At 48.2% G+C, this 25,594-nt stretch overlaps 8 protein-coding genes across 8 annotated transcripts; 4 read left to right on the top strand and 4 right to left on the bottom strand.

Annotated features, from left to right (window-relative positions):
- Positions 1-62: 62 nt before the first annotated feature.
- On the top strand, positions 63-2,422 carry F5891DRAFT_995223 (cytochrome P450). The gene is made up of 10 exons (XM_041378322.1): positions 63-387; positions 447-543; positions 596-732; positions 785-910; positions 963-1,212; positions 1,267-1,492; positions 1,548-1,669; positions 1,723-1,769; positions 1,825-1,947; positions 2,001-2,422. The coding sequence occupies exons 1-10, from the start codon at positions 227-229 to the stop codon at positions 2,224-2,226; spliced, it is 1,515 nt and encodes a 504-aa protein (XP_041234420.1). The 5' UTR covers positions 63-226; the 3' UTR covers positions 2,227-2,422.
- A 1,648-nt stretch (positions 2,423-4,070) lies between these two features.
- On the bottom strand, positions 4,071-4,479 carry F5891DRAFT_1180408 (uncharacterized protein; the record flags this gene model as incomplete). Its single annotated transcript, XM_041365928.1, has 2 exons — positions 4,071-4,371; positions 4,427-4,479. 2 exons carry the CDS (start codon positions 4,477-4,479, stop codon positions 4,071-4,073), a joined length of 354 nt encoding a protein of 117 aa, XP_041234419.1.
- Positions 4,480-5,100: 621 nt separating this feature from the next.
- F5891DRAFT_29694 (TPR-like protein) lies at positions 5,101-7,155 on the top strand. The gene is made up of 2 exons (XM_041371237.1): positions 5,101-5,247; positions 5,303-7,155. Exon 2 carries the CDS (start codon positions 5,407-5,409, stop codon positions 6,955-6,957), a length of 1,551 nt encoding a protein of 516 aa, XP_041234418.1. The 5' UTR covers positions 5,101-5,247; positions 5,303-5,406; the 3' UTR covers positions 6,958-7,155.
- Positions 7,156-8,632: 1,477 nt separating this feature from the next.
- F5891DRAFT_974143 (uncharacterized protein) lies at positions 8,633-10,449 on the bottom strand (the record flags this gene model as incomplete). The annotated part of the gene is made up of 6 exons (XM_041376422.1): positions 8,633-8,718; positions 8,769-8,955; positions 9,011-9,099; positions 9,164-9,853; positions 9,885-10,223; positions 10,254-10,449. 6 exons carry the CDS (start codon positions 10,447-10,449, stop codon positions 8,633-8,635), a joined length of 1,587 nt encoding a protein of 528 aa, XP_041234417.1.
- Positions 10,450-10,864: 415 nt separating this feature from the next.
- On the top strand, positions 10,865-12,340 carry F5891DRAFT_995199 (NAD-P-binding protein). The gene is made up of 6 exons (XM_041378321.1): positions 10,865-11,114; positions 11,167-11,211; positions 11,269-11,682; positions 11,732-11,872; positions 11,955-12,193; positions 12,248-12,340. Exons 1-5 carry the CDS (start codon positions 11,075-11,077, stop codon positions 12,098-12,100), a joined length of 786 nt encoding a protein of 261 aa, XP_041234416.1. The 5' UTR covers positions 10,865-11,074; the 3' UTR covers positions 12,101-12,193; positions 12,248-12,340.
- Positions 12,341-12,508: 168 nt separating this feature from the next.
- On the top strand, positions 12,509-18,604 carry F5891DRAFT_1180404 (CHAT domain-containing protein; the record flags this gene model as incomplete). The annotated part of the gene is made up of 8 exons (XM_041365927.1): positions 12,509-12,621; positions 12,673-12,760; positions 12,813-12,968; positions 13,019-13,110; positions 13,274-13,423; positions 13,752-13,880; positions 13,923-14,107; positions 14,673-18,604. The coding sequence occupies 8 exons, from the start codon at positions 12,509-12,511 to the stop codon at positions 18,602-18,604; spliced, it is 4,845 nt and encodes a 1,614-aa protein (XP_041234415.1).
- An 897-nt stretch (positions 18,605-19,501) lies between these two features.
- Positions 19,502-21,874, bottom strand: F5891DRAFT_1206412 (uncharacterized protein; the record flags this gene model as incomplete). The annotated part of the gene is made up of 4 exons (XM_041369036.1): positions 21,314-21,874; positions 19,785-21,260; positions 19,652-19,731; positions 19,502-19,592 (listed from the first exon to the last, which is right to left on the bottom strand). The coding sequence occupies exons 1-4, from the start codon at positions 21,548-21,550 to the stop codon at positions 19,502-19,504; spliced, it is 1,884 nt and encodes a 627-aa protein (XP_041234414.1). The 5' UTR covers positions 21,551-21,874.
- A 730-nt stretch (positions 21,875-22,604) lies between these two features.
- F5891DRAFT_1124435 (uncharacterized protein) lies at positions 22,605-24,678 on the bottom strand (the record flags this gene model as incomplete). The annotated part of the gene is made up of 16 exons (XM_041363892.1): positions 22,605-22,624; positions 22,651-22,682; positions 22,737-22,837; positions 22,932-23,040; positions 23,104-23,210; positions 23,264-23,345; positions 23,399-23,454; positions 23,519-23,724; positions 23,780-23,868; positions 23,994-24,003; positions 24,057-24,102; positions 24,167-24,205; positions 24,264-24,271; positions 24,335-24,376; positions 24,429-24,523; positions 24,572-24,678. 16 exons carry the CDS (start codon positions 24,676-24,678, stop codon positions 22,605-22,607), a joined length of 1,149 nt encoding a protein of 382 aa, XP_041234413.1.
- Between the last annotated feature and the right edge of the window lie 916 nt (positions 24,679-25,594).

Raw genomic sequence — 25,594 nt, 5'->3', positions numbered from 1 at the left:
CTGTCATGTCTGGATAAATAAAATATCAGGCCCAAATTGATAATAGCAATCTGGGGGCCTTGCATTAACCCAAAAGGTTTGGTCTGCACCATTGTCGGCGCTCCAGCACTGCTCGATTGCCAGCTCGTCAGCTATAAGATAAAACATGATTGGCATGATTCGCCGCACTACGTATTCACCGTTCTCTCTCCCTTCCACTAAGTTACTGTATTTGCGCTTATAAGATATGCTCGACTTAACATTTGGATTCAAGGCCTTGGGAGCATTGGTTGCTCTCGTGATGGCGGGCGGTTTGCTCCGCGTCAAGATACGATCAAGGTCACGTTTGCCTCTTCCCCCTGGGCCCCCTGGACATTGGCTATTGGGAAACGCTTTCCCAAGAGAAAAGTGAGCACATAAACTCTGAGTCTACGTGGACGTGGACACTAACAGTGAACGCATCACAGGCAATCTCAACAATTTGCTGAATGGATTAATACCTATGGACCAATCATCTCGCTCCGGATCGGGCCTAAGGTCATGATTATCATCGGTAGACATCAGGTAAGATGATACCGAACTAATGGCTATCTAGAGCACATACTCACTTGTACAGGAATCCGTTGACATTATGGAAAAAGAAGGTGGTCTGCTAGCGGACCGTCCTCGTGCAGTTGCAGCAGGAGAGATTCTGTCTGCCGGTTTACGTATGATCCTCGCACCCGCAGGAGAGCAGTTCCGGAGACTTCGCAAGTTGAGTGATATCTTGTTTTGTCGACTGCTTTGCTGAAGTGACATCATCCAGGGCCGCGCACACTCACCTTCAAGCAAAGGCCGCAGAATCCTATGCGCCCATCCAGATGGACGCCGCTCGTGATGTCATCTTTGACATTCTTGATAACCCTAAAGAACACCAAGCGGCCGCGAATCGGTATGTCTCACTTTATGGCTCATTTTACGGCCACTTATGCATTCAACCCAAGCTATGCCGCTTCAGTCGTCTTGCGTGTCATGTATGGAAAGTCTACGCCCACCGCCGTAGATGCTCCCGAGATCATTATCATCCACAAGATGCTTAAGCGCTTCCAGAATCTCATGAGACCTGGTGCGTTATTGGTAGAACGCTTCCCAATAATTAGATACCTTCCGGGATACACAACCGAGTTGGAGGAATGGAGAAGGGAAGAGAGCCAGCTCTTCCACGATCAACTCAATCGTGTTTCGAAGGAATTGGTAGGTTTCTAAACATATTTTTTTTTAAATATACACCTGACCAGTGCTTCGTAGGCGACCGGCGAAGCTGGACCCTCATTTTCTCGGTACCTTCTCGAGAATCAGTCTTCCCACAAGCTTTCAGACGAAGAAATGGCCTATCTCGCCGGTTCGCTCTTTGGGGCCGGTTCAGACACGACCGCTGTCGCTGTTATGGTTGTCGTCATGGCTGCTGCCTGCTATCCCAAGGCGCAGGAGAAAGTGCAAGAGGAACTGGATACCGTCGTCGGTCGTGACAGAGGTATGTCAACATGTGAGCTTATTTGATCAAACGAATCTCAACCCGGTCATCATAGCTCCCACGTTGGATGACTACGGTTCCCTTCCCCAGATTGAGGCGTTCATGCTTGAGTGTCTTCGCTGGAGGCCCGTGACAACTCTTGGATTCGCCCACCGTGCCCTGACCGACATACCATATGTACGTTTCCAATGCTTTGGCATAATTCTTAAATTGATTCGCTGGTTGAGCAGAAAGACATTTGCATACCAGAAGGCGCTATCGTCTTTGGGAACCACTGGTACTGAATGATATGCATTTTAGGCGAAATGTGTGCGCTGATCATGCTTTGACAGGGCTATCTCGCGCGACCCGAACGTGTATCCCAACCCTGACCAGTTTGATCCCGAGAGATGGCTCGACAGCGAGGGCAAAATCCGGGAAGACCTCAAGTTCCCTTCGTATGGTTTTGGACGCAGGTATGCATTTCCCTGATGAACCACTGACTATAGTGCTGAAAAACAACGTACAGAATCTGCCCCGGGCGACACATCGCAAATCGCTCGATCTTCATCAACCTGGCGCTCCTTTTGTGGTCGTTCAAGATCACGGAGGACCCAAAGAATCCTATTGACCAATCGGGCTTTGTGGATGGCGTGATTGCGCACCCAAAACGCTTCGCTGCGCGCTTCGAGCCACGGTTTGGAGATGAGGCGTCGTTGAGGGCCGTTATGGCCAAGTATGGAGAGGGGTTGTAGGATCTTGGTCGTGAAGTAGTGATGTATGTATATATGAGCTTTGGGATGTGGTAATATTTTTGTGCTGCGCGCTGATATTTTGGCACATGTGTCCAACGGCGTAAAGGATATCCAAGACATTCTTTCTAGTATCCGAAATAGATGTTACATGGTCTCCGTATACGCAGTCCAAGACAATGGAGCAGTACTAGGTGAGGCTGATAATGCATTGTTGGTTCAGGTCACCTAAGCCTAGTAGGGTTGGAGGAACGGTGTGAAGACGTTATGTAATCAACATCAAGTCATACCGAGTTCAGTATGGCACAGCTTCAAGTTCCATTCCGTAATGTCTTCGCATATTTTCAATGCATACGTTTTCCTGAAGTCGCTGGCAAGGGCTTGCAGCAAACTGACGATAAAACACGCCCGCAATATTCCTGAAGTCATAGAAGTATGCAACTAAAGGACAATTGCAATGAACTCGTCGTATTTTCGTATTGTCCTGGATAACATATTAACGTGATACCAGTGCACAGGCTGTGCACTGCTGCTGTACATCACTGAAAACCAAGATCTATGATAAACCCTTATATACACATTATAATCCCAACAATGTCTATAATCGTATAAAATATGGCAGTGCAGAAGCCATAGTCTTGTATAGAAATATATTGTTATCCCTTGCGACCAATCTTTATCATGATTACCTGTGCCCGGCATTAGTTGAATGAATTTGGCTGTGTAAAAACTCAAACAGATTGATAAACACGCTAATTGCTGAAAACAAGATATATATGTGTAGAACGCTATCCCCTATGACCAATAATTATCAAAATGGTTTTCATTTGGCATTGGCTGCATGAATCATGTTGTGACAATACTAAAACTGTACTGAAGTGATGATGCATGTTCGAAAAAGTGTCTCTCATTTAGCATTTCTAGCACAGCGGCTCTCCTGTCCAATAAGTAAAAGAGATAGAAATTCTTGCCATCTGTACCATCATATGGACAATTGCTTCATTGGCATCATGGTATTGCGGGTTTTATACTTGATTGGCCAGGAAGTCACATTGGGTTGTATAGGATTATACAGAGACACTCGGTACAATACATGTAGTTTATCAATGCCTCGCCAATTCTCTACCCTAATCTCATCATCAACACCGTCTGCAGGAACAATAACATGGGTTGAACCACAACAGATATCGTTAGTGCCTTGAAGTCCAATGAAAGCAAGGTGTCGTGGCAACTTGACACTATTGTTTCCTTATGCAAAATTTGCACTGCTCAAGTGGTTGACTGAGTTTGGCGGTGCCGGTGTACAATCAAGCTCGGCGGTGCCAGTATAGGATCGAGTTTGGTGGTATATAATCGAACTCGTGGTACCATAGGATGTAACAGGATCGAGTTCAGCCATAGGATCGAGTTTTTGGCCATGGAATAGAAGTTGGTCGCAGGGATCAAATCCAAATATGAGATCGAGTTCAGCCATATCATCGAAGACCAGTCATCCTTAGACAGAAACATAGACCACAACATGACATATCCTGTTGCCAGACCATGTAGTACAGTGCGACTTTCTGGATGGCATCCTGTCGAGAAACTTGCAGGAAGTAGCGTTAATGAGTGATTGAAGGCAGAGTAGGTGATAGTGGGGATTGTAAATAAAATCTGAGTCGGATCCTTACTTATCAATGACCGGAAGATATGCTCGGCCGGTGGTGACTGAGGTCTTGACCCTTCCCAAGGGAGTTGTACCTCGTTCGTTTTGAGATCCGGTGGTCAAACTATTTCAGAATAGGAAAAGAGAAGGAGCAGGGTCGGAGCCGGGTAAGGCTGCGAGCTTCGGCGTCAGTTGCAGACAGCTAAAACCAACAGAGATAACGGCAGTTTCGAGCATCGGTCGAGGACACATGGCCAATGTTGACTTTGAAGAAAGGCCAAAATGCAGAATAGGTTTCAAGTGGGATTGAGGGATCATCCAGACCACCATTCACTACTGCCCGATCCCAACAACCGCCAGTGCTTAGCGCACATGCCCAGCGCATGTCAGCAAATGCTGACGTGGCTCGAACATATGCGAACCACACCGGAAGGCGCCAGAATGAGAGGAGTGGAGGAGGGCGAGAAGGAGATGAGGGAGAGGTAAGTTTAAGTCTTGGGTACCTATGGAAATGAGGTAGTTAGCAGCATAAAAATGCACAATACATATTACACGCACCTCTGCAGCTTAGAGAAAGGTACCCACAATCCCTCGGCCGCATTCAACACCATCAATCTCCAGTAAAATGTCACAGCTCATTCCAAGCACCACATCCCTTCGAGCTTTTGACAGACCGGCAGTGCCTGTTCGAAAAGTCGGCTCAATGTCAAGTAAGAGATGTTAGGACCTCAGAAGCGAAGAAGGATGGCACTGACTGCGTCTTGAGATGAATTGTTGAATCAGAAAATATGACAATGACAAGCAAATGTAGCGAAGCCATGGAGGACGAGTGCAACTCACAGTGGTGTGTGTGAGTTTTGTGTGTCTAGAATTTTTGAATAGATCAGCGCCATATACGTTGAGCGTATGCCTACAGCATCGACGTCTTCCTATCATTCTGCACTGCTATATAGTATTAAGCAATTTTTACGCATGAATGCAAAAACTATACCACCAGCTTAGAATTCGACATACTGTTAAATTAATGTGTCGAAACGACAAACAAGCTCACGGATCAGGAAAATGATGCTTGATAAGTAGGCCAATACATGGGCATATAAGGACAACACAGATTTCGCCAACCTTATAAGGTAAATATTGTCATACCGGGTTATCCGGTTTTCAGTGATGTAGTGCGATTCTATGTATTCGCCTTGCAACCTGCACAGGTACTTTACAGGTTACACCTCTCGGTGCCATATAGTTTTCCAACCGAGCCTCGATCTCACTGTGGCCTTTCACTTCGCCCTTAGATTCGTGGTATCGCTGAGCACACACCGTATCATTTCTCTCGAGTAACGGGTCTTTGGTGTACCAGTACCGCAATTTCAGCTCGCCAGGTGTGTATTGACTCTGATCTGACTCTATCTTGCGCTCATGCGAGACCTTTTACAGCATCACCAACCTAGTGCAGGGTTGTCCTCCAGGCCATTCGCTTCCGTTGTTGTTTCTGAACAACTTTGCACTCAGCCTGGAGATAATTCCGGCAGCGCGGCGTCATGTCTGACCTTGATGAGGCCATCGAAGTGGATCGGGCTGCATTACTCCACCGTCCCCCCGGTCATCCAGATCGATCCTCGTCTCTGAGGAATCTTGCAGACAGCCTGCACGACAGATTCCTGCAGCGTGGGATCATGTCTGACCTTGACGAGTCCATCGAGCTGCATCGGGATGCATTACTTCTCTATCTCCCCGGTCATTCAGATCGATCCTGGTCTCTCAACAATTTTGCTGCTAGCCTTGCAGACAGATTCCTGCAGCGTGGGATCATGTCAGACCTTGATGAGTCCATCGAGCTCCATCAGGAAGCATTACTCCTCAATCCTCCCGGTCATCCAGATCGATCCTCGTCTCTGAACAATCTTGCTGCTAGCCTTGCAGACAGATTCCAGCAGCGTGGGATCATGTCAGACCTCGATGAGGCCATCGAGCTGTATCGGGATGCATTGCTCCTCCTTCCCCCCGGTCATTCAGATCGATCTAAGTCTCTGAACAATCTTGCAATCCGCCTTCGGGACAGATTCCTGCAGCATGGGGTCATGTCTGACCTTGATGAGGCCATCGAGTTGGATCGGGATGCATTACTCCTCCGTCCCCCCGGTCATTCAGATCGATCCTTGTCTCTGAACAATCTTGCACTCAGCCTTCGAGACAGATTTAAGCAGCGAGGGATCATGTCTGACCTTGATGAGTCCATCGAGCTGCATCGAGATGCATCACTCCTCCGTCCCCCCGGTCATTCACATCGATCTTCGTCTCTGAACAATCTTGCACTCAGACTTCGAGACAGATTCCAGCAGCGTGGGATCATGTCTGACCTTGATGAGTCCATCGAGTTGGATCGGGATGCATTACTCCTCCGTCCCCCCGGTCATTCAGATCGATCTCCGTCTCTGAACAATCTCGCAGTCAGCCTTCGAGACAGATTCCAGCAGCGTGGAATCATGTCTGACCTTGATGAGTCCATCGAGTTGGATCGGGATGCATTACTCCTCCATCCCCCCGGTCATTCAGATCGATCTCCGTCTCTGAACAATCTCGCAGTCAGCCTTCGAGACAGATTCCAGCAGCGTGGAATCATGTCAGACCTTGATGAGGCCATCGAGCTGCATCGGGATGCATTATTCCTCTGTCCCCCCGGTCATCCAGATCGATCCAAGTCTCTAAACAATCTTGCTACTAACCTTGCATACAGATTCCGGCAGCGTGGGATCATGTCTGACCTTGATGAGGCCATCGAGTTGCATCGTGATTCATTACTCCTCCGTCCCCCCGGTCATTCAGATCGACCCTCGTCTCTGAACAATCTTGGACTCAGCCTTCGAGACAGATTCAAGCAGGGTGGGATCATGTCTGACCTTGATGAGTCCATCGAGCTGCATCGGGATGCATTACTCCTCTGTCCCCCCGGTTATTCAAATCGATCCAAGTCTCTGAACAATCTTGTATCCAGCCTTCGAGATAGATCTCACCACTGTGGCGTCCAGTCCGACCTTCATGAAGCATTTGGCTTTGGTGTTACCTGCAAACTACGCTTGCTGCCCCCATGACATATGTGATGGACACAATGACACTGTGGTACCATACCGCCGGATCCTCTGTGATAACATCAAATATCAGAAGATTCTATAAAAATACGAGTTACATAGACTGCTCGATATCCTGCGAGTTGCTTTCTGTCCTACTCACTCATTGGCACTGCATGCATTGGACTTTGCGGTTGGTCTTTAAATTTGATTGTTGTTCTTGATTGCATACTCATAAGTTATATCATATTACCTCCCCAATCTCCGACCAACTCACTCATCCTGGACTGACGTACGACACGCACTGTTGGTGCTATCTACTTTACCTGCTCAACAAAAGATGACCATGAACGTTATCGACGCCCACCTTTGTCTCAATACCCTTCGTCGCGGCCAAAAATCTTGCATCGTCAAATGATCGTGGTACGAGCCTGACCCTTATCGAATGCATTGTTCAGACTTCTTGTCTGCTCCTGCTGATCATCTTCTTCCTCTCCGCAGATCTCGCAACCTTCATCAACTTCTCTCTGAAGATCTAATGTCCGGATCAAACAATGACCCAATACACTGTCCTTTGACACGCAATACCAGCTTCTGGTACAATTCACCCTGCGTTCCTGAATAATCCGGCAATGCAATATCGAATGTCGAGTCTAATCCTCCAGTAACAAGTAGTACTGTGACGAATGCCATCTTCTCGTACGCAGAACGATAATGGTGAATTTTGCATGCTCGCCATAGAAGACTGGAAAAGGTTTACTCCTCAATATTCAATCTACGTCCCTCCACTAGACGTACATAAATTTTGAAGATGAATTTTGTCACTTTGCAGGAAAAGTCGGTTTATTCCATAGCCGACTCGGAATTATATAGCGTCATCAAAATCCAAGTTGGGGCCTGCGTATTTAGTAGTTATTTGTTCCAGCTAGCTGCTTCAACACGTTTAACGTTTGCACACGACAAGACCGGTACATGGAGTCACCAGTGAAACAATATTTGGTTCTTCACTGGCACTTCGTTTAGTTCATGGTTCGGCATAAATAACCGTGAGTGTAAGTACTCGACGTTGTTTCTGTAGCAGAGAGTGAGCTGCATGGCAAATACGAAGACTAAACGCTCGTCTCCACCTTCTTCTATATCGACGTTATCATCATCCTCCTCTGAACTTGTGCTTCAGGGTCAAACAGAGACAGATTCCTGTGTCAGGGTCACTTTCCGCAAGCTGAAAGCTGAAATTGCGTGCGCCTCGGCATCCTTGCCTGGGCAGTGTCAGAGCGAAGGTACACTTTGATGCTCCCTACGTAGTTGAATGGTGTAGCACGCTCTGGATCGAGTGAAAACTTGGCATTGAATGGTAAGGAACGGTTTCATCGTATGATGATGTGGTAAGGTCCGGTACAGAGATGCCGTGAGGAAAAGTGTCCATCAGCTACATGATTTCAAGTTATAATCCACCAAAATTACAATTGCTTGAAGGTCCGATCGAAAGTGTTTCCACTAAAAGTTGTCCCAGACTCGTATGAATGCTATAAGAAGAACCAACTGGAATGCAGTAGATAGCATGAAAATCGCATGTCTCGTTCAATGGCATGGCTGATTGTGTGCACCGTGAATGCATCGCCAGCCTGACATGGATATACTTCTCTATTTAAAAAAGAGAAATCAGAACACTCCCTCTAAAAAGTCAGGCGAGTACCTCTCACGAGAGGGGTACCGGAGACCCAGCAACGGAACCAGCATAAACGCAGTCCATCTTCACGTCCGGCAGCGGGTGATCGCTTGTCCCTTTTCAAAAGTGTCAATATAGTATCACTGTGAGTATCCAAGTACCCTACCAGCATGACAGTACGGAATTCCATTCTCCTTGTGTCCCCACCACATCACAGGGGACCACTCATCCACGAGGTTGGCGAGCGTCTGGAGGTGGCCATATGCAGCTGGCTGGGGACCGTGCGGTCGGCGTAGTGCGATGAAGGTGAAGAAACAGGAAAATATAAAGAGCGCAATGCATAAGTTCCAGATCTGCGAGAATGTGTGAGAATGTTGTAGCAATTTTACATGGGCAGTAAGTACAAACCTGGGCAGTGAACATAGACATCACCAGAGCGTTTATATTCTCGTCAAAGGCTGTCAAAGCTAAGGAGAATGAGAGCCCAAACATCCAGTCTGTGATCATAGAGGATAGTGTTCAATAACGCTGACAACAAAATACTAGGCGTGAATGACTCACGCAGGAAAGGCTTCGCGATGAAAAGTATGAGACACATCGGATGAATGAAAATTGGCTTCAGCGGGTTCGTCGCCACACTAAGTCCTTTCCTTTTGGTAGCACATCTCCACTGTCTTTCGTCTCGGATGACATTCGCGATGAGCTCTGAGCAATGCAGCCCAAGCGTCAATGGTCCCTGGACTACTGCAGTGAAGACAAAGACCACAATCCATGCCTCAAGATTGACACCTGGCAGATCATATATGACGTAATTGCCCATAAGATTCCGGAGAAACGACCACGTTTGGAGTGTAAGCGGAGAGGTGGGAACAACTTGAGCGAGGTGGAAGTGGTCCCAGAAATACATGACGAGTACAGCCCATCCAGCGCACGCTGCAACGATCAGCCAAAGATAAATGACAACTTTACGGATGCTAGGGTGAGCATGCCACGCAGAGGGCTGTGTCTCTGGTGGCTTCGCTGGACCACCATACATGTCGAGGTCAGACACAGGACGCATGCACCGGAAAGTAGCAGGGGTCAATTGCGCGTGGTGGACGAGTGCAGCAGTCAAGTCGAAAGGTGAAGAACTCCACGTCAAGATTTTGACAGCCCGCATCGCTGACAATGCGATCATCACCTGGAGGAGTAGTGCGACGCCCAAAATGAGGAGCGGAAACCCTGCGATACTAATACTGTCAGAACTTCCACCTGCTGGTGTCATCCAAAAGTCCTGGCATACAACGAGTGAGGCCGCGCTGTAGGATATGGACAGCTGAGATACCGTTAAGGAAGGCGCTATTAGGGTTATACCATCCACGGGCTGCGGTCAGAAGGCGCAGATTGGTGTTGAAACGAAGCCGAGACTCTGAGGCTAGCGCAGAGCGCAATGAGATGCCGTGTACGAAGCCTATGGACTCGGTACATAACGTGACAAATAAGTCAAGTATCAGGGTCAATATCTCCCCCCGCAGCGGTAGTACTTGGATGGGCCCCACACCGATGGCCATCACATCATGATACTCGAATATGTTGAGCGGGGTTACTCCCGAGATTCCGTGGTTGGCTAAAGTGACAATCCCTGCAATGATGCATAAGCAGCTGAAGATACTTGAACATGCCACTCCGACAAGGGCATATCTGCGACTCGTCAGACTGCGATCGTAGAAATCGGCTCTAGCATCAGCAGTGGACTTCGCATCAGATATTGTCAAGTCAAAGTCTTGGTGACCCGGGAGTGGGTTATATACAAAAAGGCTGGATGGATGCCAATTTTCTTCTGTCGGTTTGGAAGAAGCTGCCATCATTATGGGAGACAGGAAGGCCAGCGCATTATTGACATGCAGATTAAATATATTTCATTTATGACCATAGCTTCTGGTGCATGTGGCTTGGTGATAGAAGAGCATTCGTGCACCATAGTATTCACATGGATCCTGTGTAGCGGTGATTTACGTCGCATTGCAGTGCATACTGAAAGTGTACGTGTCAGGATGGTGATCACTGAAAACCAATCAAGGCTAACCACTAATGTACTGTACACATATCCGTGCACAGAGTGACTGCTGTCCGTTAACCAAGAGAAGTAACAAGCAAGCTTAAGCAAGGATCATCGAGGCCAGTCAGCGTCCGTGTGTCCTGATATAATTCTGATTGCTGAGTTTCAATCGAGGTGTTGAATGAGGGTGAGAAGATGCCGGTGTCAACTGAGTGACCGTTACAGTCTGCCGCTACTTGAACGTTCGAACTACAATTGAAGCGCCCATATAACACACGCTCGAAGCTATTCATAATCGATGGGTCACCTGTCTAATGGAACCAGCTACATGAGTAGTAGCATTGAATTTTTCACACTTCGACACTACTGGGGCCGTTATCGCCTGTTAATCGTCTGGTTATCCAAGTAACATCACACCGATAATATAGCACATCATGGATCTTGGATTGCAAGGAGTGCATGTCGTTGTAACAGGTCGTATTCTACAGTATCCTATCGCACTATTCACCTGACAGTACTCGAGCAGGGGCAAGTGGTGGCATCGGGCTAGAGACCGTGAGATTGTTTTGTGGTGAGTAATTTACTCTCGAGTGACGACTACTGAGTTGAAACAGACTCGGACATCCAGCATTGGGGGCGAACGTAACCGCACATTACAACTCCCAATTTGATCCAATCCAGGAGCTTCTGGCATCGAACGCCAATCTTCAACATGTCCAGGCGAATCTGTCTCAAGAGGATGCCGTGGTGGCTATGTTCGAGTCGCTATCTGCTATGCCTCATGGCCCCGTACAAGTGGTGATCGTCAACCACGCTATATATCCCACTGCAGATGTCCCAATCGCAAAGATGACGCTGGACCAATGGAATACCACCATGACTTCGAACTTGACGTCATCATTCCTGGTGTGTAGAGAGTATCTGAAGCACCTTGAAAGTGCATCCTCCACCATCAAGGAAAAGGCAGCGATCGTGCTTATCGGAAGTACTGCTGGAAAGTATGGCGAAGCCAATCACGGGGACTATTCTGCAACAAAGAGCGGTCAGTAACGATTCTGTCTGCAATCTGGCATGGACTCATCATGTTCTAGCAATGATGTACGGTTTGAACCTTACTCTCAAGAATGAAATCGTGAAGATAGCCCCAAAAGGCAGGGTCAACTGTATTGCGCCTGGCTGGGTCAGAACACCCATGGCTGAAGAGGCCTTGAAGGATCCTCAAATGGTGTATCGTGCATTGTCTACGTTAGTGACACCATCATGATTCATGATCCATGTTGAATTTCGTGTCACCACAGGACTCCACTTAAAAAGTGGCCATGCCGATCGACGTCGCGACGCAGGTCGTAGTCCTTGCATCATCCACTCTCTCCGGTCATGTCACTGGTCAAGTAGTGATGGTTGAAGGTGGAATGGAGGGGAGGTTGCTAAACAGACCGGAAGATTTGCAGGGATCTTAAGCTGGATTTTGTCACGAATGCCTTGTTCGAATTTGTAAGATATAGGAGATGATGAAGTGCTTGAATTCCGCACATGCAGATACTTATTACTAGGTGAGAGCTTGAGAGTCTCGAAGTGAATTCTTGCCGATTTATACTCTCCGCAAGTTGAACCAACTCGGAAGAAGCGGTCCCTAGAGTCCCCTATGCGTCCGTCATCGTGACTTTGTCGTGAATCGCAAAAGCGTCGCAACTTATCATGTTCCTTTGAGTTGGTTGCATAATAGCGATCCCTTCGAGGGTTTTGTTGGATCCGGCACTTATCTATTCTCATTCAAATTGCTATATCTCGGGCTTTGAAATTTTAAAATTTGAGGGCCGTGATAGTTCGCTCGACTTCACGTTTGGATTCAAGATCTCCTTGGGAGCATGATTAATGTGGTGGCTTTCGTAGTAGCGGGCGGTATCCTCCGCATCAAGATACGACGTTTGCCTCTTCTCCTTGGACATTGGCTATTGGACAACGCTTTCCCAAAAGAAAAGTGAGTTCATAAAAACAATACTCTCCGTTCGCTAACAGTGAACACATCCAGCCAATCTCGACGCTTTGCTGGATGGATTGATACAACCATCTCGCTTCCGGGTTGGGCCCAGGGTCATGATCATCATTGGCAGACTCAGGTGAGATGGTTCCGAACTAATGGCTACCTAGAGCACATACTCACTCGTACAGGAATCCGTTGACATCATCGAAAAAGAAGGTGGTTTGCCAGCGAGCCATCCTCGTGCAGTTGCAGCAGGAGAGATTCTGTCTACCAGTCTACGTATGATCCTTGCACCCGCAGGAGCATCCTTGATGACCCTAAGAACACCAAGCGGCCGCGAAACGGTGTTTTACTTGATGGCTGATTTTATTACCACTCATGTATTCAACTCAAGCTATGCCGCTTCAGTCATCTTGCCATGAATGCTCTCGAGGTCATCATCATCCACAAGATGCTCAAGCGCTTCCACATTCTCTTGCGTTACTGGTAGAATGCTTCCCAATAATCAGATACCTCCCGCGATACACGACCGAGTTGGAGGAGTGGAGAAGGGAAGAGAGTCCTCTTCCATGATCAACTTGATCGTGTTCCGAAACAATTGGTATATTTTCAAATATCTTTCCTGAACACCCACTCAACTAGTTCGTAGGCGACCCGCGAAGCTGGACCCTCATTTTCTCGGTACCTTCTCGAGAATCAGTTTTCGCACAAGCTTTCGGATGAAGAAATGGCCTAGTTCGCTCTTTGGTGCCGGTTCAGACGCGACTGCTGCATGCTATCCCAAGGCGCAGGAGAAAGTGTAAGAGGAACTGGACACCGTCATTGGTCGTGACAGGGGTAGGTCAACATGTAAGCTCATAAATCTCAACCTGGTCATCATAGCTCCCACGTTGCACGACTACGGTGCTCTTCCCCAGATTGAGGCGTTCATGCTTGAGTGTCTTCGTTGGAGGCCTGACCGACATACCATATGTACGTTTCCAATGTTTTGGCATAATTCTTAAATTGATTCGCTGGTCGAGTAGAAAGACATTTGCATACCAGAAGGCGCTATTGTCTTTGGGAACCACTGGTACCGAATGATGTGCATTGTAGGCGAAATGTGCGCGCTGACTATGCTTTGACAGGGCTATCTCGCGCGACCCGAACGTCTATCCAAACCCTGACAAGTTTGGACCCGAGAGATGGCTCGACAGCGATGGAAAGATCCGTGAGGACCTCAAGCTCAAGTTCCCTTCATACGGTTTTGGACGCAGGTATGCCTTTTCCCGAAAAATGACGTGCAGAATTTGCCCCAGGCGACACATAGCGAATCGCTCGATCTTCATCAACCTCGCGCTCCTCTTGTGGTCGTTCAAGATCATACAGGACCCGGAGAATCCTATTGACCAATCGGACTGTGTGGCAAGCGTGATTGCGCACCCAAAACGCTTCGCTGCGCGCTTCGAGCCACGGTTTGGAGACGAAGGATTGTTGAAGCCAAGTATGGAGAGGGGTTGTAGGATTTGGGGCGTGAAGTCGTGACGAGTATCACGTATGTAGTATATATGAACTTTGATATTATTTTCGTGCTGAGGGCTGGTATTTTGGCACAAGTGCCCTACGGCGTAAAGGATATTTAAGACATTTTTTTAGTGTCTGAAATAGATGTGCATGGTCTCCGTATGCGCAGTCCAAGATAATGGGGCGGCAAATGACAACGTTATGTAATCAACATGCGAGTTTCAGTTCAATCCATCAATGATTCAATTATGTCCTCCCATGTTTTCAATGCATGCGTTTTCCTGGGCTTGCAGTAGACTAACGGTAAAACGCGGCTGTAATATTTCCTAAGTCACAGAGGTATGTGACTGAAGGGCAATTGCAATGAACTCATCATTTTCTCAAGTTATCCTGTAATGATTAACGTGATACCAGTGCACAGGCTGTGCAGTGTGCACCTAGCGGCCCCATATAGTGTTCCACCTCACCGTGGCCTTCCAGTCCGTTGTCCGTTAAATTCCCTGGACTGGCTGAGCACTCACTGAATCACTCTTCTCGACTGGCAGGTCTTTGGTGGACCAGCACTGTAGTTTCAGCTCTTTCAGTGTGTATTCACTCTGATCTCATTCCATTTTGCACTCAATTCGAGACCTTTCACAGCATCACTGACCCAGTGTATCGAGCTGGGCTGCAGCTTTGTCCTCCAGGTCATTCTCTTCGGTCCTCGTTTCTCAACAATCCTGCGCTCGACATTGGAGATAGATTCGGGCAGTGTGGCATCATGTTCGATGTTAATGAGTCCATCGAGTTCCATCGGAATGCATTACTACTACTCTGTCCCCCTGGTCATTCAGATAGATCCGAGTATCTGAACGATCTTGCACTCAGCCTTCGAGACCGATTCCTACAGCATGGCACCATGCCTGACCTTGACGAGGCCATTGAGCTGCATCGGGATGCATTACTCCTCCGTCCCCTCGGCCATTCAGATCGATCGTCGTCTCTGAACAATCTTGCAATCAGCCTTCACGACAGATTCGAGCAGCGTGGCATCATGTCTGACCTTGATGAGGCCATCGAGCTGTATCGCGATGCAATACTCCTCTGTTCTCCCGGTCATTCAGATCGATCCTCATCTCTGAACAATCTTGCTAGCGGCCTTCAAGAGAGATTTCGGCAGCGTGGCATCATGTCCGACCTTGATGAGGCCATCGAGCTGCATCGGGATGCATTACTCCTCCGTTCCCCCGGCCATTTAGATAGATCCTCGTCTCTGAACAATCTTGCAATCAGCCTTCAAGCCAGATTCGGGCAGCATGGCATCATGTCCGACCTTGATGAGGCCATCGAGCTGCATCGGGATGCATTACTCCTCCGTCCTGCCGGTCATTCAGATCGATCCTCGTCTCTCAACAATCTTGCAATCAGCCTTCAAGCTAGATTCGAGCAGCATGGCATCATGTCTGATCTTGATGAGGCCGTCGAGCTGCATCGGGATGCAATACTCCTCTGTCCCCCTGGTCATTCAGATCGATCCTCATCTCTGAACAATCTTGCTACTGGCCTTCACGACAGATTCCGGCAGCGTGGCATCATCTCTGATCTTGATGAGGCCATTGAGCTGTATCGGGATGCATTACTCCTCCATTCCCCCGGTCATCCACATCGATCCTCGTCTCTGAACAATCTTGCTACCGGCCTTCACGACAGATTCCTACAGCGTGGCATGATGTCTGACCTTGATGAGGCCATTGAGCTACACCGGGCTGTATTACTCCTCTGTCCCCCCGGTCATTCAGATCGATCCTCATCTCTGAACAATCTTGCTAGCGGCCTTCACGACAGATTTGAGAAGCGTGGGATCATGTCTGACCTTGATGAGGCCATCGAGTTGCATCGGGATGCGTTACTCCTCCATTCCCCCGGTCATTCAGATAGATCCTCGTCTTTGAACAATCTTGCAATCAGCCTTCACGACAGATTCGAGCAGTGTGGCATTATGTCTGACCTTGATGAGGCTATTGAGCTGCACCGGGCTGCCTTACTCCTCTGTCCCCCTGGTCATTCAAATAGATCCTCGTCTCTGAACGATCTTGCACTCAGTCTTCAAGAGAGATTCCAGCAGCGTGGGATTATGTCTGACCTTGATGAGGCCATTGAGCTGAATCGGGATGCACTATTCCTCTGTCCCTCTGGTCATTCAGATCGATCTTTGTCTCTGAACAATCTTGGACTCAGCCTTCGAGACAGATTCCTGCAGCGTGGGATCATGTCTGACCTTGACGAGGCTATCGAGCTGCATCGGGATGCATTACTCCTTCGTCCTCTCGGTCATTCAAATCGATCCTCGTCTTTGAGCAATCTTGCAAACAGCCTTCGAGACAGATTCCTACAGCGTGGCATCATGTCTGACCTTGATGAGGCCATTGAGCTGCATCGGGATGCATTACTCCTCCGTTCCCCCGGTCATTCAGATCGATCGTCGTCTCTGAACAATCTTGCAATCAGCCTTCGAGACAGATTTCAGCAGCATCCAAACATGTCCGACCTTGATGAGACTATCGAGCTGCATCGGGATGCATTACTCCTCCGTCCCCCCGGTCATTCAGATAGACGCTCATCTCTCGACAATCTTGCAAACGGCCTTCGAGACAGATTCCTACAGCATGGCATCATGTCTGACATTGATGAGGCCATTAAGCTGCATCGGGATGCATTACTCCTTCATCCCCCCGGTCATTCAGATCGACCCTCGTCTCTGAGCAATCTTGCTACCAGCCTTCACAACAGATTCCAGCAGCGTGGCATTATGTCTGACCTTGATGAGGCCATCGAGCTGCATCGGGATGCATTACTCCTTCGTCCCCTCACTCATTCAGGCAGATCCTCATCTCTGGACTATCTTGCACTTAGCCTTCGAGATAGATTCCGCCAGCGGGGCATCCAGTCTGACCTTCATGAAGCATTTAGCTTATATTCTCAACTCTCCCACCTATCGCATGCAGCATCTCGCACAGACCTTCTTGTTGCAAAGTCATGGGCAGCCCTCGCCGACACCCTCGATCACGCATCTGCATTGCTTGCCTATCAGACTGCACTCAAATTCCTGGATCAGCAAGTTGCTCTCTTGTCGTCTTCTTCACATCATTTCGACGTCATCAGGGAGGCCGTTTCTTCCCTTGCCACAGATGCTTTTTCATGCAGTGTTCGTCATGGTGCGCTGACAACTGCGGTGGAGCTAGTTGAGCAAGGTCGTGCAGTGTTTTGGACCCAGCTGGCACGCTTCAGCACGCCACTGGATGAACTTTCTGTCTCAGGTGACACCGCCACGGCCTTGGCAGAGGAGTTCAGACGGTTGAGTTTTCGCCTTCGTAATGCGTTCGACCAGTCTACCGAAGACCAGTCCCCGCAAATCCGACAACTGACCATGCAATGGGATGATGTCGTTTCACGGATCCGCATGCTTCCCGACTTTTCTCGGTTTCTCTTGCCCCCCCTTTTCTCCGACCTCCAGAAGGCAGCTGAAGACGGTCCTGTCGTCATTGTCAATGCCAGTCAGTATTGCTGCGATGCCTTGATTGTCCTTAGCGACCAAGATCCTGTCCACGTTCCGATTGATATCACGCAGACCGAAGTTTCTGATTTGTCCTCCGAGTTTCAGTCCCTTATAAAAGAATTTGGTTCTTCTGATACTCAACTCGAGCTTGTCAGCATCCTTCGTAAACTTTGGCATCACATCGTTGGCCCCGTAGTACAAGCCCTCAAGGTGTTGAATGTTCGCCCTGGTTCGCGTATCTGGTGGTGTCCCACTGCTGAGTTCGCGCTGCTCCCTCTACATGCAGCAGGAGCTTATGAGAAGAAGAGAGACAGTTTGTCTCACATCTACATCTCCTCGTACACCCCCACTTTGGCCACGCTTGTTCGTGCGAGACGGCAGGTATCACTAGATGGGTCCCCGCAACATTTTGTTGCCATTGGTCAAGGAAACCCTGATGGAGGGAGGCCACTTGAATGTGTAGCTCCCGAGGTAGCCTTTGTCGCCAAGCGTCTCGCGCCCGTCGTGTCGTCCTTCATGCGGCTCGAGGACAGCGACGCAACGGTCAAGGGTGCATTTGATGCGCTGAACCGTAACCAGTGGCTTCACCTGGCCTGCCACGGAATGCCTAATCGACGACGACCATTTGAATCTTCCTTCGCGATGCGCGATGGGCCGTTGATGATCAAGGACATCATCCGATCCAACTGGCAGGAGCCGCAGTTTGCATTCCTATCGGCTTGCCACACTACCGTAGGCGATGAGAAGAGTCCCGATGAATCGATCCACCTCGCTGCGGCAATGCAATTCTCCGGATTTCGCAGTGTGATTGGTTCCATGTGGTCTGTCGACGATGAGGTAGCACAGGAGGTCGTGTCTGGTTTTTACGACCATCTGATAGATGATTCAGGGAGACTGGACTGCACGCGCTGCATGCGTGCACAAGAAATTGTGGCGCAGTGATATTCCACTGGAACAGCGGATTGTATTTGTTCACATCGGTGTGTAGTAGTCAGAGACCCGATTCGCTATATTATTCCATTTTCTGTATTTCCATTCCGTTGCTCTCCTGTTGCTCATATATGTCAGATATTTCTGCACAACACTTTGTTGTTCTGTACTAGTGCCACACACATTGTCCCGCTGAATGAATCTAATTTACTCCTGCATCGTCACAGTTCTAAGTTATTAGATGCGGTAGTAGCATATGATTCGGTGAGTAATGTTACCTGCGAACTATCCTTGCTGAAGACCCTACAGAGTACGAGCGAGATAGACTATAACCCTATACATAACTGACACATGTATGCAGCAGAGCACTGAACAAAGCTGCCGAGGGTGCTCACTAAACCACACGGGTTGTACTAATACTCCAACGTTTTAGATGATGACATCACAGATGTGTTACGAACAACAAAGGCTACAGGATGTTCCCGCCGCATCATGACGAAAATCACGGGACTGCGTACTGTTAGCTCGTCGGTCTCTCCATCCCTTTCGACCGCCTTGCTATCGTCGGGGTCGGGTATGTGCATTCGTGACCACCAAACGACTCGAGATAGGTCAAATATAGCCCACCAAGCTAAAGCTATGCCGGACATTGTGAGATTCTTAAGGACGGCGACAATGTCTAAGTAATCTTCAGAACGGCAGCCTTCCCTTGATTGTTACTATAACTTATGCGTGTGGAATGCATCGATGAGATTAAACTCCCATTCTATGCCCAAATCAATGGAAATAACTAATCCAGTGATCACCACGCGTGGATCTCCATGTAATGATCACCGCACTTTGGTCGTCATGGGTGGATGAAAGCTACATTAGCGACAGACATGCCACCCTGCACTCTATGGGTCTTGTTCACATAACCTCGTGTTCTTTGGATATCTTCGCGAGTTCGTCCCTTGCTGTCTTGTACATGATCTGATTGAACGCCTCCGCATTCTGATCACTGTAACACCAAAGGTCGGCGTGTGAGATTGAGCACCCATAGATCAATGGAGGACGTACTCATCAAAGTCAACTTCTACGGATGAACCAGGGGCCGCCAGGGCAACCTTCTCGTAATCTTTTCCATAGTCCGAGGTCCACTAGACGTACAATCAAATTGAATATCTAGCAGCGAAAACCACACACGACACACCTTGGAAAACAGTCTCAATTTCCACGCGCTCCGTGGGGTATTTACGTTGCAACCCTGATCTGTAAAGAGGATGTATTCGTACAATGTCTGCACCTTCATCCAAGTCCATGCAGCCTGCGGCACCCCAAGCTCCTCCGTCCGGCACGCACGACACGCAGCTAAGTTGGAAAAAAGCCTCGTGAACGCCATGGCTAGAGAGTTGATGTGCCCAGGGTCGAAGTTACACTCCAGCCACGAAGGACCAAACTCGACCATCTGGATTGAGGAAGATGGGAGGCTGTGGTTTTCTTCTGGAACGTACTCCTCGCAGGTGTCCACGGCCTGCATACATGCATCGACACTGGCTTTCGTAGATGCATCGAGGCACAACCCAAGCGCTTTCAAGCGGCGACAATATCGTGCATAGTGCACCAGAGACGCAATACTAGCCGGAGGCTTGTGTGCCAAGACAACACGCTGGACGATCGAAGACATGTATAGTAACTGCACGGAGCGCCATGTTTGTGCGATGCGCAGATGGTCTTTGTCTGTGAGATAAAGTGGGACGCCGAGACAAGCCGAAAAGATCTCGAGATTCCGGAACTGCAGGGCGGGCTCGATGGCGTGTATGTCTAGTATGAATTGGCGAGTGTCGATTCCCGAATCAGCATCCCAGCGTGCAAGGTCGCTTGTTGAGAGCACGGAAGTTATTATAATCTTCCGTAATGACTCCTTGGACACAGCTGCAACAACCGCCGAGAGTACCAGTGCAATATCGGCATTGGTGTAAAGACCGTGCATTCGTAGAATCACTGATTGGATGAAGCTATTGATTGGGAATGCGGAGAATATGCGGCTGATGATATCAAGAGAGCCATCAAACGCGACGTTCTTCAGCGAGCCGAATGTCTCTGACGCGAAGGAGGAGAGGTGGGGAATTTCTTCGAAAGGTTTCTCGCAAACCTGAATGGTCAGGTCCTCCAGCTTACGAAGCTGTGACATCAATTCGAGAACTTGTGGTAAGGAAGCGGCAGTTATGTAGAATACTGCATGTGTCAGGCTTTGGAGACATGCTATATCCATATGATCTTGACCCGGGGCCTTAGTAAGTGACAACAACGGCAGTGCTTCGTACAAATCAACTACAGAGAAATGTACAAGCTTGGGCGCACACCGAAAAATAGTCGTGTAGACCGACTTGATGAGATCGCCAAGGTCTAGCGGACGATTGAAAATATATAAATTTTCATCGAAAGATAGGGAGATGTCGGTCAATTCGGGTGTGATAAGGGCTGGGAGAAGACGAAGGCCGGCCTCGGATGATATGCGAAAGTGGAGGACATCTATGCGAGGAGTTAAGAGGAGATTGTATTCAATAATATCATTTATTAAATTGCGAGGGATAGGTTCGTGTGGTTCCGAAAAGGATAGAGTGCGCACGCGGTTGGATATTGAGATATAACACTGGCGCTCTGTCGACTTCAGGTCCGCAAGAACCTGCGGCAAAATCAGTAAACTGAAGGTGGCTAGTAATGGGCTGATGAGACGACCTTTGAAAGTCGAGCTTTATCACTGTGCTCTTCAAGAGGAAGCACCCGAAGAAGCGGGAGCAGGCTGTCGAGATTTCTCCAAAGGAGATCCAATGCAGGATCTCGGAAAGTCTTGCAGACCTGAGAAATCCTAGCCATGTCCTTGATCCCCGGGCGGAGATTGAGTCCCTCATCATCATTGTACACATCGCGGAGGATGTGCGTGAGTAACTCGGTGATTGCGAGGGCGCGATGCATTCGGTTGCATGACTGCAAAGGTCACCTGAACATCCTCATAAAGGACAATCGCTATCAGGTTAATATGATGTTCCATTCGACTGACAGGTCATGCCAAGTACCACGTGCCAGGAAGAGACTTATCAAGGCCTTGTACGTACCTTGTTGGCTTCGATCAAAGGTCTCGAAGTGAGACATTGATCGTGTTGCTGAAAACACAACCTGGGACACAGGAGTAGGTTATGACGGTACACGTATCGTAACGTGCACATGCCGCACCGAGAAGACCGATGCCAAGGACCAAGGAGTGTAGTATGATTGGAGGATAGGAGGATTTCGAAGAGTTCGATGAGGACATCGACCTCCATGGGGATGATGTGATGAGGCTAGCGGACCTTCAATGTTGATGGCTCTTGGTGGTTAGTCCTTGTTTTTCGACGCACTGCAGTAGAATCTATTCGGTTCTTTCCTTTTGGGACTTTTGACGCCGTCTCAGATCTAGTTGATGACAAAAGGCCCGAGCGCTGGGCACGGGTGTAGCCGGCAGAGGTTTCGGGAGATGGGCAACCGATCATGTTCGACAAGAGCCCTCCTCGCTAACTTTGGGACTCTGACTGTCAGGGATGTTCGGATGCCCGTTGAACCTAGCCTGATTTGAATTGACAAACTTTGAGGTGAGCGCTGTAGACTCAATGTAGACTTACGACAAATTTTAGATGAAAATGATGGACCCGACAATGTATGATCCTAACAAGTGTCAACAATTATGTAATGCAACACTTGTCCTTCTACAGTGTACACTGATCTTTCAGACTTCCCGACGAAGCGAGTTACGGAGACACATTTCAGTCGAGTTCAATGTCTCCGAGAAAAGGAAGCCAAATTTGATTTATGAGCACTCAAACGTTAGAATATAAAACGATTCCCAGAAAACGTCGCCTTTTAACATAAATGTAATACATGTCATCTTGAAGACCGATGATTCTCGTGTTATGATTCGTCAGTTGAATTATAAACATAACGATACGCCTGGGGATACTCGCCCTGGCTTGACTCAGGAAGGAGGGGCACGGTCTCAATATTCACAGAAGCCACCTGCGTAGGTTCAATAGTGGATGTACGCGTGAATATAGTTCTCTCCCGTTCAACAATGCTAGATAGAAGAAGGGAGTTATGATCGAGCCCAAATAGCGAGATACAGACGCACTCTCTCATGACAGTATCATTGATCATACGCTCAGCATGCCGTTTGCTGTGGTTGTCCTCGTACTGATCAGTTTCATCGACAATTTCCTCTGAAATAATTTCCTGGGAGAATGTCATGGCATATATCTAGTAAAGCTAAATGAATACCATACTTCGATAACATCTAACCCAAAAACAATAGCTGTTAGGCAGTGACAAGTGCACATGATTGGTCTAAGTTACCTTCTAGAGTAATCAGACCAATTGCGCCGCCCTGTGAACCAGGTGTCCGACTGATCAATAATAAATGCGCGCGCCCTGTCTGGCTAAAAAAATTGTTTCTATTATCGCCTGGCTTGCATAAATAGAAGCATGAAGTGAGGGCGTACAAATAGTCGAGTGCTTGGAAACAGTTGATTGATGGTAGGGCCTCAGGTAAGATGGACAAAGGAAAGTGTGAGACTGGGAGTGCTCGTGCGGGGTCGTACATCAGCAACTGTCACGCAACTGTCAACAAGCTATTCAAACAAAGTGCGGCTTCAGATGCACCTTCTTGATCAAAAGAAGACCCTCAAATGCGAGCGGATTCCCTGGCTTGTGCACGGGAAACCGAGAATAGCCGCTAGTGAGGCTGAAAGAGGTGTAAGTGCGCTCCTGCGAAGACAAAGGCAATTATTCAAATACATAGCGTCAATAGTGGCGTGGTCTAGAATTGTATCCGAGCTCAACATGACAACATCCTGCAATGATGAACACCCGCCGTAAGTGTTGGGCCCACCAAAAGGAAATATCAGAAATACTGACACAAATCGAAGTCATAATCATCTCCACGTTCTTACTGCTGAGCTCCAGGACGCCATTGAGAATGCCAATCTCGTCATCACGCAAAGGCTCTTTGCCAGTACGGTGGAATTGGAGAAAGGATTTCAGTTCAGCTTTCTTGTAGGTGTGCGTATCGTGAACTCCTAAGGCACGGTCGAGAATTTTTGCGACTGGATATGCGATGGGTGCTGTGCCGGGTAGAGGTTACTTACAAACTCCTAGGAGTCAAAACTGCCTACACACCAAGGAGGTACATTAGAAGGAGAACAAATGGCGCAAATCGTGCGCCGATGGCGAGACCGTGTCTCGCGCAAACTGCTTGAGGTATAACCCTTTTGAGTAGGTCAAAAACAACTCCATAGCGCACGACACATTGTACTTACTCTCTGTCCGTCAAAAAAGTAAGATTTCATCAACCATCATGTTTCGTGATGCTCAAAACAAATGGCATGCGTACCCAAATATAACTGAAGTCGGTCCGATCAGTTGTTGAACCTGATGCGTGGACTTCGCTACTTACCAATGGCAGTCGCGGAAATTACTATAGCAAGTAAACCTCCTCCAATCTGAGTGTCAATAAGGTTATCTTGCTCTGAACCAAAAGGGGCTATATGCCGAGCATGTGCTCACCGCGCTGTCAAGAAAGATTGGCAAGCTCTCGTTGATGATCTAAACGTGACCCTTCATTATGCAAGACGAAACCATATGTATACTCAATGATACGAACAACGTTACCTGAGAAGAAGCACCTTGAACGAGCTTGAGAATGAGAAGGATAGAGAGCAAGTAAAGACTTACCACCAGCACCCAAGTGGCGGCCCCTTTGCATGAGGTTCAACACTAACCATCGTCGACTGAAAGTTGGGTGACACCTGTCAGATACTGCACGCACCAGTTTGTGCATTTGTCCGTTCCGTCTTTTCTTCTGACGAGGTGGCCAACACACGAAGATGAAGTTCGTCAAGTCCCATAAGCCCAATTGATAATCTGTTGATACATTGGATCAACATCTGCTGTACTCAATGTGCGACCCACCCAGCGAAGACACCACCCGCAAGAACCAGAATTGCGCTGGTGGTCATTTTCCAGCAAAATTCAAAAGAATCAGGCGAATCCTTGGTAGGAATCTTGGGGATGACCATGGTACAGCGTAAATCACTATGATAATATGCAGATGGATGTAGGCTTTGACTTATACCAGTGAGTCTAGATTGCGCCCTTTATGCTATCTGCCGTGTGCCGCGGACATTCCAGAAGTCTGCGCCGACCGTCTGACGCCGTTATGTTGTTCCGATATCTTTTATGTAAACGTATACCAACCATTCGGGGCCTTTGCAATAGGATCGTTGTCGCAAGACCAAGACAGGCTGCGAGCTGCTGGAGCTGAGAGATTCTTTTGATGTTAACCTTATAATATTGATCGATATAGCAAAGAAAATTACTTACTTACTGAATGTATTGACGTCTTTTTTAAGACTAGTAGAACCGATCTGCCATGTGAGTGACTGTCAAAGCATCAGAGGACTAGTGAGTCGCAGATATCATAATATGATGACGATATATGATCGCATATAGAAAGGTTCTCGTTATATTGGAACGTAGCCATGTCTAACGTCGTCCTTGGCCCGGGAGAATGAAATTATAGAAGACACGCTCCTTGATGGATTGGCTTAGTTTGCCGATATGAAGCCCCATGGCGGTCACTGCGCTGGAGTAGCCTGAGTATGAGGCTATGGGGTCGTACACGCAGAGTCGTAATCCATGGTACATTCGTGGCCTGTTCCAAGAGAGTATTCGTGTCCGACAACACCGCTCTCCGCGAGGAAATGCCTTATGCAGCAGCATGACCTCACTGCGCGCTGTCCGTCGAAAGATAAGAGTAGTGAGCCTAAGCGCCTGCCAGGATGACTCGAAGTTCAACCGGTGTAGAGCAATATGCGTGCCAGAGCCAGCTACTGTGAAATTAATGAAAGTCTTCCCAGTCGCCGTCACTTGAATGCCGAGAGAGGCTGGATTGTAGGATTCTCTCGAACTTAATATCGGTCTTTGAACGAGTGG

The sequence above is a fragment of the Suillus fuscotomentosus genome, assembly GCF_016647785.1.
Source record: "Suillus fuscotomentosus strain FC203 chromosome Unknown F5891scaffold_1, whole genome shotgun sequence".
Lineage (NCBI taxonomy): Eukaryota > Fungi > Basidiomycota > Agaricomycetes > Boletales > Suillaceae > Suillus > Suillus fuscotomentosus.
Note: the sequence above shows the minus strand (reverse complement) of the source record. Positions and strands in the feature narration are given on the sequence as shown.

Coding starts and splice junctions, on each gene's coding strand:
- F5891DRAFT_995223 (XM_041378322.1), top strand. CDS start 227: ATGCTCGACTTAACATTTGGATTCAAGGCCTTGGGAGCATTGGTTGCT. Junction 544..595: donor TTATCATCGGTAGACATCAG/GTAAGATGATAC, acceptor TCACTTGTACAG/GAATCCGTTGACATTATGGA. Junction 733..784: donor CAGTTCCGGAGACTTCGCAA/GTTGAGTGATAT, acceptor GACATCATCCAG/GGCCGCGCACACTCACCTTC.
- F5891DRAFT_29694 (XM_041371237.1), top strand. CDS start 5,407: ATGTCTGACCTTGATGAGGCCATCGAAGTGGATCGGGCTGCATTACTC.
- F5891DRAFT_995199 (XM_041378321.1), top strand. CDS start 11,075: ATGGATCTTGGATTGCAAGGAGTGCATGTCGTTGTAACAG. Junction 11,115..11,166: donor AGTGCATGTCGTTGTAACAG/GTCGTATTCTAC, acceptor GTACTCGAGCAG/GGGCAAGTGGTGGCATCGGG. Junction 11,683..11,731: donor CTATTCTGCAACAAAGAGCG/GTCAGTAACGAT, acceptor ATCATGTTCTAG/CAATGATGTACGGTTTGAAC.